Source organism: Amphiura filiformis, chromosome 5, assembly GCF_039555335.1.
Source record: "Amphiura filiformis chromosome 5, Afil_fr2py, whole genome shotgun sequence".
NCBI classification, from domain to species: Eukaryota; Metazoa; Echinodermata; class Ophiuroidea; order Amphilepidida; family Amphiuridae; genus Amphiura; species Amphiura filiformis.
Genome location: NC_092632.1, coordinates 16,428,191 through 16,444,518, shown reverse-complemented (window position 1 = coordinate 16,444,518; position 16,328 = coordinate 16,428,191). Strand labels below are relative to the sequence as shown.

The following is a 16,328-nucleotide window of genomic DNA, read 5'->3' as shown; positions in this document are numbered from 1 at the left end:
GTACCCAGTACAGTGAACCTTATGGTACAAATGCGCGCGAAAATTTTAGCATAGGCCTATTGAAACTAAACTGGTGAAATATGGGACAAAAGTGGAATAAATTCGCGCAAAGCGCTAAAAATGGCATTTTGTGGCTATAAAATGGCCAAATATGAGGTTAATTTCGACACAAACCAATACACAGGCGTCAATATTGGGGGGTGATTATATTGACCATCCCCTGGCAAAATATTGTGGCATTTACCCCCCGATCTACGCCTATGTAATTTAGAGCCCTGTGACTCCATCTGTCTCCCTCTCCCTCTCTCTCCTCCCCCCCCCCTCCTTCCTTTTTTTTTTTTTTCCCTTGGCGGAAACTCTAATAGGCACAAAGGACCAATATGCGATACGTAATCTATTTCCTCTTCTTTCTATATCTAACCTCCTTGGGCCTACATATTAGTACTGATATATCATACGCTGGCGAAATTACGTAATTAATCGGATTAATTAACATACTGAGCAATAGGTGAAAACAATTTTGACAAAAGGAGTTGTCCTTGTCAATTTGTAGACATGTACTTTTGATTATTTACATAGCTTCTTCTCCAATCACTGTGTAAAACATCCATCCAAAAATCTGATAGCTATTATTATATGGATGAATGGACATATCACAAAAGGATTGCTTATCTCAATATAGGCATGTACTTAAGCATTTTTTTTTACTGACCGGCGTTATTGGGCGTTTTATCGGAGGTCACCGAGTAATGCCGAAGATCAAAATCGATTTTATGTATTGTGTATGTATCATAGGACGCTCGTATTAATTGTCTCTATGCGCTTGAGAATTCAACAATATAAATAATGGTAGCTCTATTATAATACACATTAATGTTTTAAGCAGATAAAATTCCAAAATATAATACGTTTTCTGCCTTTGCTTGTCACGTGGTAGGCCTATGTTGAAGTTGCGATTATATTTTTAAATAAGTTTCAGATGAATAACAAGAAGACAAGTGGCCTAGTGGTCTAAGGCGCTAGGCTCATAGAGTACTAAGCGTTGCGCCGTGAGTTCGAACCCCGCCTCTGCCAAACTTTAAAAGTAGTAAATTAAAATTTGAATTTTTTTAATTTCATATTTGGGAAATGTGACTGGGAGAATTTATGTATGGTGTGGAGTGGTGTGATAGGGCATGTACTTTAACTGGCCGGCGCGGTCCGGTGACTAAGTCTTTATTGGGCGTTTTATCGGCAGTCAACGAGTAATGAGGCTAGATATAACACGAATTTATTACCATTATTATTTCCTCTTACTTAATAAAATAAAAAGCAATCGATAGAATTAAAATTCTACAACGTTTTACCTGGGGGTTCGAACCCACAATGTATGTATCCATAGTCTAATGCCTACACGACTGTGCTATGATTCGTTGTGCCAGAAAGGTGTTTGTTAATGATACTTATTCTAGTATATTTCCAATATCTGTGGTACTAATAAATACGTATATAATCCTAACCCTAACCCTAATCCCTAACCCTAACCCTAACCCTAAGGTGTTTGTTTATGATACTTATTGATTACGGAATAAAGTGCATACAAACAATATACTATTACTAGTATATTAGTACTAATAAATACGAATATAATCATAACCCTAACCCTAACCCTAATCCCCAATCCCTAACCCGAACCCTAACCCTAACCATAAGACCCGAACCCTAACCCTGACAATAATGGACCTTGCCTCGGACTATGCGGTTAGTGATATATTGCGGCCCATTATGGTTGCAGAAAGAAATTAAGCGTGCGGGACGGAGATCTACACAACAAAGGATCCCGGAAAACGATCGTACAGTAATACAGGTTGTCCCAGAATGATTTATACCGGAAAAGATGGAATTTTTTAGGTGTGAACAGCATTTCTATTGTTCATATTGTTTTGCTTTTTAAGTTTTACATATATTTAGCTTTTTCAGATTGTTTAGATTTTTAAAAAAAATTAAAAAATGGTGAATTCCAAGTTTTGACAACGCAACCTATTTTGAAAATCTGTAAAATCATACTAACCGTTCAGCCAGCACAAAGTTATTTGGAAAATGCTATGCAGTGTATTGTTGTTGTGTCCTGTTCTTACTTCTACTAAATAGTCGATATCTATCGTTTATTTATGATGTTACGAAGCAATCCTTGTATGGAATAAAGGATGTGCTACGCTTGAGTGACCTTTAAAAACTATTCTTTCTTTGGCGGCAGTTTTAAAGTCAATTATTGCGGTGTGTGAGTTTGAAATGCCGGCAGGGATGGATTTTACATTAAAGTATAGAGAAGGTTCGTCCTTAGTGTCACAGCATGCATTTATGTCCACAGTATATTGGCAAACCCACAGCTACGTGACGAAGAATATTAAGATTTACTGCGGAGGATCCTTGAGGAAGTTATATCCTCTGTAATATGACATTTTGGGGTAAAAATTGGGGTAAATATCACATAAAAAGCATGTTTTTTAACCTAAATATCTGATGTCGTATTGAAATGTTTCACTTAATCCCATATCAAGAATTATTTAGCATTATAAGCTCTACATCGGCGAAATTTGGTGTATATCATATAAAAAAATGTATGATTTCTCCAATATATTGCACAGTGCGGCTGGACGATGGTGAAAAAGGATCCATGTGTTATGAAGCCTTTGCACTGTAAATTACACACATGCAGTTTTCGTCCATTTTCAGTAATAGCAATGTCCCGCAAAAACGAATCAAGCTATTTCCATGAAAGTCACAGAATAAGTAGAAGACATGTGTGGCATTGTATTGCATTTATTAAGATTAGATCCATAGTTGACTATATATTTTTGATATTTTGTTCAAACACCTTGTATGAACGAAGGAGTGATAGGTATTGGCGACCTTCGGCGTTGGTAGTAAATTCCAATTTTCTTTGCTTTCATTTTGCCTTAGTTGTTCGGCTCAAAATTAAATGGGGATATATCTGACACTAAAAGAAATACTAATCTATTTTGTATGGAAATGTTATAATATGGCTTTAAGTATAATTATCCTTTTCAAAAAACTTTCTTCGACCACAAATTGCTGATTATATATTATTCTTAGTCGTGACAAAATAACAAAGTTGTGTTGACAGTTTCCTCATATTTTTCTTGATCGGGTCGTAGGTACTTTGATTGACCATCTGTCTAAAGGATATTTTGAGTTATATCCAGATTGGTTGATCCCCTAAAGGTGGAGTATGAAGTCAATTCAGTAACTTGATGTGCATTATATGTCGTACACATTGACGCATAAATGGCATACGCATTTATCACCTGAGGTTGTTGAATTGACTTTACAGACAACCTTAGGTGATCTATACCCAAACATCAACTATTAAGTGGTATATTATAAAGTCAGTTTGGTAACCTTCAGTGGTAAATATGTACGACATTTATACGTCAATGCACGACATCAACACTACAGAACGAAGATTGGAACACACACGGTACGCAGTAACTGGTGCCGTATGCTACAGCTATAATAGCCACCTCTTTCAAATCAATATGATTACTATGATTACTAAAATGCATATAATTGCAAGTGTCTTTGTTCAAAGATTTACTCATATCTTGAGCCCAAGACATTTCATGCTCAATGTTGCTAGCTTCCTTGAAAGCGCTATCAAGGAAGCTTGTGGTAAGAATGCTTGTGTGGAGTTCGAGACGTCCTGGGTTATAAACTGTTATAATCCCTTTCATGCATGAATTTGTTGAATTCCTTGGCCAAATCGAAGGAAATCATACGTAGTTTGGATCCCGTTGCAAAGACACTCTGTTGAACTAGGGGTGTTTTAGAACTTCTGAATCATCAGAAGAAAATAAGTAATTTTTAATTAAATTTCTGAATAACATTAATAACAAAGGCTACTTACTGTCTTCATCGGTTACAGTAATACAAGTCTGCATAATGCGGATTAATTCATCATTGACAGGCTGTTCTATGCCAATGAAGAACTGTTCAGTGTCTTCAGGAACACGGTCGTTGAGCAAAGCAATCCGAACCGTCTTTTTCCTCTCCCATAAATCAAAGTAAATCGTTCTTGTACCTTCAGCAGCAAAATCACTACCAGCTAGAGCCGTGTCTTCCGTGGAATTTATCACTGTTAGCAAAATGTATCATTATTATTATTAGTAGTACTGAGTAGTAAGTAGTAGTAGTAGTAGTAGTAGTAGTAGTAGTAGTAGTAGTAGTAGTAGTAGCAGTAGTAGTAGTAGTAGTAGTAGTAGTAGTAATAGTAGTAGTAGTAGTAGTAGTAGTAGTAGTAGTAGTAGTAGTAGTAGTAGTAGTAGTAGTAGTAGTAGTAGTAGGTAGTAGTGGTAGTGTAGTGGTAGTGGTAGTGGTGTGGTAGTGGTAGTAGTAGTAGTAGTAGTAGTAGTAGTAGTAGTAGTAGTAGTAGTAGTAGTAGTAGTAGTAGTAGTAGTAGTAGCAGTAGTAGTAGTAGTAGTAGTAGTGGTGTTAGTGTTATTATTATTAGTAGTAGTACTAGTAGTAGTAGTAGTAGTAGTAGTAGTAGTAGTAGTAGTATTGCTGTTATTATTATATTAGGCAGCGGTGGTTGGGATAAATATTCGATCTGATCTGGCTTATCAGTCGTCTATAATTCACCTTTTCCCGAAAGCCTTTGCGAATATAATCTTAACTACATGTATATGCGAACATCGATGAGAGCATTTCACTGCATATTGGTATGACGTATAATAGAATTAGATTGCAAAGATTTTCGGTATTTCGTCGCAAAAGTCACAATGAACAAGGAAGGGCGCTAACAACGACTGAACTCTTTTATTTTCTTCTGTAGGCGTAATATACATGTAGTTTAACGTGGACATGTTTCCGCGAACTTTTTATGAAATTATCTCATTCATATCTCAAATTTCTGTGAAGTATTATGAGAAATATATCTTGAATTGAATAAAATATAGCTAAATCATGCCGTAATGATATAAATTAAGAATATAGACTTCAGCTTACCTACTGAGCCCGTTTGGTCTAAAGATCCCCAGCGAATGATGCAAATATCGACATATCCCTTTTCCTCGCTCACCTCGTATTTAGCCAGCTCGATTTCAAAAGTTGCTGAAAGTGAAACAAACATTGATAATATTAGATTGTTCCCTAATGTAGTCCTTGTCCTGGTGCCCTGTTAAAGTAAAAGATTTATTTTGAAATTTCAACTTTTCTTTTCGTTTTGAAATAAATCCGAGATGCATAAACCCGCGATCAAAACTACCCACACCAAATAAAACAAAATCGTCCTGATTTAACATACACTTCACCGTGTACCTATGTCGGATTTTGCAAGTTCACTAACGATTTTGAGACTTATGAAGCTTCGTAAAGTTTAGTGAAATGGACCACAGCACACTTAAACAATATTCCGCTGTCACTGAGATACATCAGAATCATTTCACTCCAACAAGGTCGCTCCTCTCAGCACTTGTAATTATCCCCTAAAAGCTCCCCACTGCATATAGGTGGAGTGAGGCAAGCGAGGTGAAGGATCTTGACCCAAGAGCACAACGCGTTGGCACTGCAGTGACTCGAACCTACGACCACAAGCTACCTCATGATTATGATTCGAAGCCTTTACCCGTTAAAATGTTGTAACTAATGGGCGTTTCAAAAAAGTAATTGTTACAACTGGTCTTTAGAATTCATGGGTTTAGAAGTTGAGAAACTACAAGAGGTCACCGTTGCCCATCGATACGGGCTTTAACTTATGGTCACAAGGTTGTGGGTTTGAACAGTGGCGGTGGCATCGTGTTGCGTAATTGGAAAGACGGTCAAACACTATCGCTCTCCATCTGGAATGTATTGGCAAACAGTGTTGGTAAGGTAAAACAATTTCGTGTGTGTGAAGCCTGTGATCGTTGCTCCGGCTTGACCTCCTTTCCCCTTTAACAAGTTCAATGTAATGTCAGTTGTGATTAAAAAGACAATGATTATTGAAAATAAGAATTAGATGCACATAAGTTATCGGTTTGGCAAAAACGTTCTTCTTTTTCTGTTAATTGGATCTGCATTAACCTAAGAAAAGGAAAGGTTGATGAACAAGATAAAAGAAAAAGACCCATAAGGAAAAGAATAATGTTGTTAAGGGAATGATATGAAGCACTGGAAAAAAAACATTTTCAGGGAAATTTGAAAAGTTCTTCTACCTTTTCCAACTTACCATCATCATCAATGATGTTCACAATAGCTGTGTCGTACCATCCACTATTCACTTGGCCGTTAACTGGGTTAGACAAGCTTAGCATGAATGTTTCGTTCGATTCAGCTATGGAATCGTCAATTATATTAACTGATATTGGCACAAATTGAATGTTGCTTTCTGATCCAGTCGTTGCCGGGAAGGTTACCACACGATTCTGATCACTAAAATCTGCACCAAAAATAGCTTCCAGATTCCCGAAATCGACCGCTTTCATGCGTAACAAAAAAAAGAATAACATGAATAAGTTACATCATTGATTTGCTAAAATCATTGAAAATAGACTAAATAAAACAAATCATGTTATAGTACCCTTCTCTTTTCAGATCTTTTCAGGCCCTTTTTCAGTAATCTGGTACTCACCCAGAAATATTACAATCTTTCTGTTGTGGTGTATCAAACATCTAGAAACACTGCAACAGAGTGATCAAGATTCCTAATAGGAATTGATATATATCTGAGTGAGTACCAGATTAATTGAATCTGAAAAAGAGCCTAGTCTACTTTGATAACGTTATACCTATTTTTGATAATTATACATGTATGAGGAAAACCATTCCTTTTAAGAAGAAAGCAAAGCAAGCAGTAAAATTCTCATTTTCTAACTGATGATAAAATATGTTTTGTATGTTCAAAACAGATTTCCTACATATCCTCAGACAAAGCTGAAATACATCAATGTCTTATATCAGTTGTATGTTCTTCCTCATTGGATATGCAAATAATCCAATTATAGAAGCAGCCTCCCAAGTGTCAATTTTGCTTTTTCGTTCAGCGTTAATGATTCAGACCTTAATTAGGATGCCATAATCGCTGTAGAAGTAGTGATGTTCCCGGATTAATTACCATAGCAATGGGTTTACACAATTGTTAAAAGTATTACCCTTCACTATAATTAGGCCGCACTCATCACCTGTGTATGTGTGCTATCATAGATTGAATACAGTGCCGCTCTTTTCAAAGACACACGCTAATCTTACAGGTGCGAGCAAACATTGCTATGATAATTAATCTTGTTACATCACTACTTCTACAGCGAATTGCTATGTGATGTGCGATGAGGTATTTCGTGATGCAACTGTTCTGCACATTGACATGGATAATATGCCTATGAAAACAGTATTTCAGATACGTATAGTCATTTTTTTTGGATAATTCATAGTTATTTTTATCGCAAATTAAAAAAAAAATTGCTATCAGTATTCGGAATGTAATTCGATATGTCTGATGTGCTCTCAGGCCCCACAAAAATACTGTGTAAAGGTGGGTGACCGACCCCTTTTTTAACTTATTTATTTTTGGTACTACATAACAACACGCGAATAAAATCATGTAAGAAGCAAAATGACCATTAATGGCCGCCTATTGTCTAGACCTAGCATACATCATCCGAATTCGTGACGTCATTTTTGGTGCATTTTTCTAATTTATTCAATTTAACTGACTCCACTTACTGACAGAACTTGTTTGGTCTGGGTTAATGCCCGTACGGAATACGTTAAACTGCACTGAAAGCTCGTTTTCAACAACTGTTAGATTGTCACACTCTAGGTAGAAAATTATAGCTGCAAGAAAGGTAAACAGTGGTAAATAAGGTTTGCTGACAATAGCGATATAAACAAAATATTTCAAGTGATAGAAAAACTGTTTAAGTATAAGTTATCCGCCATTTTTAAGGCAATGTAGTTCCATTTCTGTCACATTCAGATTTTGTTCACAAAATGGTAACAGTATGAAGTGGGTTAAGATTAAATAAATTTTTGATTCCAGGGCCTAGATCGTGTACCAGCGAATCTGATGTGCTAATTATATATTTCCGAGATCGGGGGAAATTTAAAACAATCTCAGATTTTGTCAAAATACAGAATGTTGGACTTTTGTTTTTCGCAAGGTAATTTTGTTCATCAAAGTGCATTATCAAACACACCTAAAATTAAACATTTAAAATAAAATAATCAGGACTTCTTGAACAATTCTTTTAAATACATCTCTTAAACATAACATTTTAGAGAAGAAGCATGTAACTTACCTAAGCAATGAAATCCATCTCCGAAGTATCCAGGGCCACATTCACACTCATATCGTGCCTCGGTGTTTGTACATACTGCGTTGGCATGACAATTATCCGTGTTTGTTGCACATTCATCCAACAACTCTATATAAAAATGTTACATGTCAAATAGTTATGAACAACTTAAACTCTGGTTTACGTGACGACTGGCCATGTAATTTAAATGATTCAGGTATATTTCTTGAACTATACGAAGTTATTGAAATTGTTGCCCCTTCCCTCCATATCACTTCAAGTGATTCCCCCATTGCATTAATTTATGAAATATATTACTTATTGAACGCCTCGATCGCTGCGATCATAAACAGTAATTAAAAATCATGTTTGTATTTATTTATTTATTTATTTATTTATTTATTTATTTATTTATTTATTTATTTATTTATTTATAAACTTATTATGTCGCCTAAAAGTGCTGGATTTACTTTACTTCAAGATTTTTTTCCAACCCCACCCCCATGTCAAAAAGAAATCTACGCCATTGGGGCTGCCCCCCTAAGATTGTTTTATCCGCCATAAAACAACGCGCGTGTTTACGCCCAAACGACCTAAACTAATCGTAGATCCATCCATTGAGCTCATTTTAGTAATAGAAGTTTTACCCCAGCACTTTACCCGGGGGTATGACCGGCTATCAAAGATTACCATAGAGAGGGGTGGTAAGTCCAACCATTGGTTTCTACGGTAAAATCCATGATTTTCATTTCGCTCTTGTAAAATAACTTGCAACAACAACACCCCTGTCGTAGTCCGTTTTATAAAATATGGCTCAGTAGTTAGAGAGTTCAAGTGAAACAAAACAATTGAAACCAAACAATTGAATCTCTGATTGAATCATATCATAGCAGATAAATGCAATTTAAATGATTTAGGTATATTTCGTGAAAACCATATACAAAGGTATTGAAATCACCCTCCATATCACTTTAAGTGACAACCCCCCCCCCCAAAAAAAATCTGGTGCCGCCATGGCCCTTGTCAATCTCAAAGACCTGATAGACCTATTTCAGAACAGATTTCCTACATAACCTCAAACAAAACTGAAGTATATCAAGGTGTCATATCAGTTGTATGTTCTTCCTCATTGGATATGCAAATAATCCAAATGTAGAAGCAGCCTCCCAAGTGTCAATTTTGTTTTTTTGTTCAGCGTTAATGATTCAGACCTTAATTAGGATGCCATATTCGCTGTAGAAGTAGTGATGTAACAGGATTAATTACCAAAGGGTTTACACTATTTTTGAATGCATTGCCCTTCACTAAAATCAAAATCACAAAAAAAGGCTTTCTTTCGCATGAGAGCTTGTAAGGTGGTTCAACGATGGTTGCATCGAAGATGGACATATCTTCAAGGGAAAATATTTGTCAAGTACTTACTGTTACCATCGCACGTGAGAGCACCAACATTAACGAATGCATATTCATCGATTAATTCCGTATCCCCGTTAAAAATCTTGCGAATAGGTAGAGTTGCTTCGTCCGTTATTGTGCCAAAATCACTCTGCTCGTTACCATCTTCAGTATCACAATTACACGTGTTACCAGCACAATCTATCAATATTCAGGAATGGATCAAAACGGCCAAGATTAATTTGTAAGAAAGCAAGATCAAGTTTACACTTACTTGGGTTTTCATCATTGATAAATAGGGGTATATTTCCTAGCTGAACACCTATCAAAGCAAATTGTTCGAATTTTACAAAAATTGTATTTAGCATAAAACGAATCCTAGGTGAAAACAGACTAATCCATTATGCGTGACGTCAACAATGCTATTCCCCCAGCTGACCAGAAAACACATGCGTTTTACAGAAAACGTTTAAATGTCGGGTTAAATAAAAGGTATATAAAGGGTATTAAACGTTTTGGTAAGATTCAAAAACATTTTTAAAATTTGCTGCACTACATTCTGACTTAATGTTATTTTCATGTTGGCAAAATCTTTTACAAAAAATGTTTGCCTAAAAGTATTTCGTGATAACATTTTGACAACATTTTGAATATGAAGTTGTGGTGCTTTTTCATATACAACGTTTTAAATACGTTTTCACGACCTTCACATAACCCGACATTTATTATTATTCAAACTTTTTCATCAATCCCAAAACGTTTATAACACGTTTACGTTGTAAAAACATTTGGCTTAATTCACAAAATGTTTTAAAAAGTCTCACGTGGGCCTTATATATAATAGAAAATGTTCGAAGAAATTTAACACAAAATGTATAAATAATCTAAATTGTCTACATGGTGACCACAGGGTTGAACGAAGTGTATGTAGCAGGGAGGAAAAGCCGATGGTCACTTGAAAATTTTGACCTTTCATATTGAAGATATAGGTTTTTTTCCCAAAAGACCTAATTTTTTTAGTGTTTTGGGAAAAAAATCCATATCTTCAATACGAAAGGTCAAAATTTTCAATTGATCGTCGGCATTTCATCCCACCTACATACACGTTAAGTATAAATCATCAGATTTATAAAGTTTACTTCGAGTAATGTTAAATATCAAAAATATCAATTTTTAATGATTTGCCATAAAATGTGTATTAAATTGCGAATTTCAAAAACCAAAATTATTTGATATCAGAATGACATTCTTCGTATTCAGAATGCAATTCGATATGTCTGATGTGCTCTAATGTCCCAAAATAAATACTGTCCAAACGTTCATACCCCAGCCCTTAAGGCGACACGGAGTGGAGCATGACCTAATAGGCCTAGTGGTGTTTGGACTTAAATATTGAGACAAATAAATTGAGAAATAGTATGGATTTTATAATGGAGATCCGCTTGATATAAGGGGTGTCATTTTCACTCCATGTGTATTATTTTTCTTGGGGCGAGAACGCCCACAAATTTCGTTTTGATATAATATTGGCCTTAACTAAAGACCTGTAGAAATATAAATATCCGTCGGTCAATGTATTAATATTAAGAAATACACTGCAGTTTTTTTAGTTAAACATGATGCAGTCATGTCTACAGTAGAATTCATCTCGACCTTTGCAGGACTTAAACCCCATTAAAAGCTATTAAACCAAGATAACACTCATTGAAGCAGCTCAACTGATTAAATCAGATCTTCTCTGGTTGTGCACAAGTGTCTGTTTTACATGTGCGACATCGCAATAAAGCTGGTATTATAGCTTCAGTTGGGTAACCGATTATAAAGGAAACGAAAGGAAACAATGGTATATGTACCTTTGTTCACGAAATGAGACAATGACCTGCTTTTTGTTAACCAGCATTCTTCAAAATGAGCAACATAATGATTGTTGACTTCACACGGTTTGGAAATAATTTCTTCATATTTTTGGTGTTATCTGTCGTTTACATATCCTTCCTAAAACACAAAAGTGCGACCCTCTCCAAACATCTAAATTAGCTAAAAATTTAGGACATGTTACAAAACTATATTTTCTAGAACCTATTTAGAATAGTTTAAATGTAGCTTGTACCGTTTTTTTGTGGCATCCTTCAGAACGGAGCGGTCCGTTACCAATAAAGCTCAATATTTTCGGTCAAATCTCCATTCAATTAACACGGGGAGTTGGCTAGCTATGAGCTAGCTATGCTTTGCCCTTACTCGTATTCTACGAAAGTGCGACCCCTTCTGAACATCTCACCTAGCGGTAATTTTAGGTCATGTTAGAGAAATATATTTGCTAGAAGTTTGGAGAATAGTTAAAATATTGGCCGGTTATTTTTCACACAGTGATGTTAACTAGGCAATGCCCATATACCTATAACATACACTGTTTGTAGAGGTCACGCGTCAATGGTGAGAGCACTGTGTATTGTGTATAGGAAAACGGACAGTAACTGCAGTATGATGCTACAACTGGATAAGCATAGCTCCTGCTATCTCACTCGCCTTAAAACATAATACATACCTGTTCCACCTGTAGCACCACCCCAATTAAAACGTTGTGTGCCGAGTGCAAATCGTCCTTCCCACCATCGATTCGATGGTGTGTAGGCTGAATTGATACAAAAAGCAGCCAACTCTTGTTCACAAGATGTTGAAGCATCATCAATCAGGGAACCTATCTGAGAAATTCCCACATCGCTGAATTCGTTATAAAGTACATCAACAGAGTCGCATCCTGCAGACATGCAGTCACCAAACCGTCTACCTTTGTACGTGTCTCCTCTCCCCATAACGACACAATCTGGTGCATTTACTGGACTATTCGGTGTTCGTGCATCCATATCACACAAATTGTGTGGAACCAAAGTGTCACCTACCGCGAAAAATAATTTAGGAACAAAAAAACCATTTTAGAATAAATCGGATAAGTCAGTATCTACTATCCTTGTGGGGTTGATATTCAATTGCATGGCATATTAGCATTGGTGCCACGTATATGTCATGGGACAATGGGATATTCCATTTAAAATACACACTACCCCTGATGAAGATTTTGCTAAAACTTGACACAGAGGGAGTATCAATTAGAATACACAATTGGGTAACTTCCATTTGAAATACATCATGTATTTACTCCAGTTGTGGAAGATATAGGTAAAGTCATAATACAGAGGGAGTATGGGTTTCAAAATGATTAACTCTGAACAATTGCATTTGATAAACATACTCATCCTTTGCGGAAGATATTTCCAAAATCTTCCACAGAGGTTGTGTGGATTTTAAACGGAATAATCAAATGACATAGCTTGTAGCTTGCTAACTGTTTTCTTTGACTAACTCAAGTCAACAATATACTTCACTTTACAAATCACATTATCGCGAGAATCATGTTTATGACAAATAAGGAGGAAATCGCCTCAAAGATGAATTTCAATCTAGTTATTCCAACCTTTATAATATATTTATGACACACACATTACACAAAAGTTTCGCATCATTGCTGAAAAAGAAGAATTCTATCAACTGTAAGTTGAACATTCACCCATCTTGTCGATTTCACATTACGAACTAGGCAATGGATATGATTATGACCAGACCAATTGGATGGAAGGTGTCATGTGTGTTTTCCAGTGCTTACAATGGACCAAAGATGTAAATCCTTTTGAACGCAGAGAAGAAGAAAAATCTTACGTCCACAAAATGATGAGATGCCTATTAATGGTTGAATTGGTTTCTGCAATGTATCAGGAATTGGTTACGGAGGAAGGTTGCGGGAATTTCAGTTGCAAACTTGAAATACTAATGTCACGTGGTTACTCCATAAAGGACATAACGTAATGATCATTCTTTCTTTTGAGTCCTCAGATCTTGATGGTCTACCGTTTCTTTAACCCGACATATCCGTGAATTATTCTCCCGCCATGCGTTGCAGATACCAATTAAACCATTTTGCGATCATTTTAAAGCAGCTGAACATTTTCTGGACGTAAAGTTTAATCCTCGATGTGTTTGAACGGATTTCCGCCATTACGCCATTGTAATCACTGTAATACGAACATGATGTCACCACAGTGGACACCTTCCATCTCATTAATTAGCCTAATCTTGATTGTTTCGTGTAAAAAACATTACTATATAAAGCACATAATATAAATTTAACAGGATAATGGATCAATGTGCAGCTTATCTTTTGTCGAATTCTTCTTTTCTTTTCAGCAAAGTTGCAATAATTTTGTGTAGTGTGTATATAATTAAAATTTATAATATTATCAGTCAAATACTATTTTAAGGCCCTAAGAACTGAACTAATTACTATAAAAGTAGATAGCTATATACCCACCATTGGCATCGCAGTATACCAGAAATGGATCTTCTCCTCCTTTTGCATCTGGATCAATCATGTAATAATAACTCAATGGCCAATTATCGCCAGTATCGGCGTCAATTGCAGCGCAGGAACGGTAGTTGAAAGCTGTAGGATGTAATTTTTAGACAAAATGTTTAAAGTAAATGTTTAAAGCGAATATATCTTCACCACAAACCATTTCAAAACCATGGATGTAATTTTTAGACAAAATGTTTAAAATGTGTAAATTATAGATGGTGCTCGGTGACGAAATTTACTACTAGAAACATGAAAATATTAACGTTCATTGGGAAGAGAAACCAAGTAGCGTAGCCAGCGGGGACTGCCCCCCCCGACAAAAAATGAAAGAAAAAAGTGCAGGTCTGACTAAAGGGAAAAGGAAAAGGAAAAGGGCAAGGAGCCCCTTTTCCATCAAAACTCACGCCGATCATGGGCCAAAATAGTGTAAAATACAAATTTTTGGCGCGCTGCGCGCGCACATTGTCTTAATAAAGCCATTTTCATCTTGATCATGCGCAAAATTAGTGTCAAATTCAAAATTTTTGCGCGCCCACATCGTCCCAATAAAGCCTTTTTTGGAAGCTCGAAGACATGTTTCTACTGCAATTTTTTTCAGCTGTGCCCCTGAAATTTTATTTTGCCCCTCCTGACCAAGAAAGCTGGCTACGCCCCTGGAGAAACCGTGGAGAAGGCGAAAGGTAAGGAGAACTGGAATGGAAGGTGTAGATGAGGATGCAAAAAAGGAAAAAGAGAAAAATAAGAAGTAGATGAAGAAGCGGAAGCCGATAAAAGGGTGTTAGGAGGAGGTGGTGGTGGCGGAGCCAAAGGAAAACTAAAGCTACCACAACCAACGAAGAACATGATGAACAACAATAAATACAATGATACGAATATGCCTATATAGCTAAGCATGTATATACAACATATGAAACAGCCAAATAGATTCAGATATTTATAACACATGACAATAAAATAACATACTTGATCCTGTACACCTGAGTTCTCCAAGTGAAAAAGAAGCTTCTTGTCCTGCGGTATCTACACCTCCTATACGGACCTGTAATATCGGCAATTGGGTCTTGTCCGTGATTGTTCCCGAATCAGATCTCAATATGGAGTCACCGACGTCACAATTGCATCTTGCGTCTGCACCACCAGCACAAGCTGTAATTCATGAGGACGAATGTATGGATGCAATTATTAAGGGATCTAAAATGAGCGTTAATTGCGTTTCGACGGTATTTTTGTGGGACATGAGAGCACCTCAGACCTATCGAATTGCATTCTGAATACGAAGCATGTCTTTCTGATATCAAATAATTTTCATTTTTTGAAAATCACAATATAATACAAATTTTATGACAAATTATAAAAATTTGATATTTTTCAAATTTTTGATATATAACAGTCCTCGAAATAAATTTTATAAATCTAATGACATATTCTTAAAGTGTATGTAGCTGGGAGGAAAAGCCGACGATCAATTGAAAATTTTGACCTTTTATATTGAAGATATGGATTTTTCCCCAAAAAGACCTATTTTTTTGGTGTTTTGGGGAAAAATCCATATCCATATCTTCAATACGAAAGGTCAAAATTTTAATTGATCGTCGGCTTTTCATCCCACCTACATACACTTTAAGTATAAATCATCAGATTTATAAAGTTTACTTCAAGTACTGTTAAATATCAAAAATATCAATTTTAATGATTTGCCATAAAATGTGTATTAAATTGCGAATTTCAAAAATGAAAATTATTTGATATCAGAAGGCCATTCTTCGTATTCAGAATGCAATTCGATATGTCTGATGTGCTCTAATGTCCCACAATAAATACTGTCCAAACGTTCATACCCCAGCCCTTAACAGTTCGTGCTATAAATATAATTTGATCTGAAGGATAGAAATTTTCATGGGTGTTCTTAATTATTGTTATTGGCCTTTTCACGCCACTTGTACAACCAACAATATAGGCTACTATTCTCATTTCTTTTCACAAATTGAGCCGTTCTTTAGAATGGATTGCATAATTTACAGCAACAAATGACTCATTCCGCTTGATCGATGCACATATTCGTGTCGGGTAAAACTTGCCCACCACTTTCCTGCCCCATGTTTTGCCAAATCCAAAATTCTCTCCCAATACTATGACAAATGCAACTCGTTTGATCTGGGCTCAACGTTGACGGACAAGTAATGCTCATTGCTCGTTACAAAATGTCCGATTTGTTGTCCCAATTTATTGTCAATGTATCGCTCTACGCTGCA

The 16,328-nt window shown here is 36.0% G+C and overlaps 1 protein-coding gene across 2 annotated transcripts in view; it reads right to left on the bottom strand.

Moving 5' to 3' along the window:
• The window catches only part of LOC140152722 (uncharacterized), a 38,302-nt gene that overhangs the window by 16,786 nt on the left and 5,188 nt on the right, over window positions 1-16,328 (bottom strand). For both annotated transcript variants that reach the window (XM_072175190.1, XM_072175192.1), the window contains exons 4-12: window positions 15,040-15,222; window positions 14,032-14,163; window positions 12,214-12,564; window positions 9,696-9,869; window positions 8,277-8,402; window positions 7,702-7,812; window positions 6,209-6,457; window positions 5,008-5,112; window positions 3,908-4,135 (exon numbers count right to left, since the gene is read on the bottom strand). In XM_072175190.1, the coding sequence (XP_072031291.1) occupies window positions 3,908-4,135; window positions 5,008-5,112; window positions 6,209-6,457; window positions 7,702-7,812; window positions 8,277-8,402; window positions 9,696-9,869; window positions 12,214-12,564; window positions 14,032-14,163; window positions 15,040-15,222 (1,659 nt within the window). The remainder of the gene's footprint in view (window positions 1-3,907; window positions 4,136-5,007; window positions 5,113-6,208; window positions 6,458-7,701; window positions 7,813-8,276; window positions 8,403-9,695; window positions 9,870-12,213; window positions 12,565-14,031; window positions 14,164-15,039; window positions 15,223-16,328) is intronic.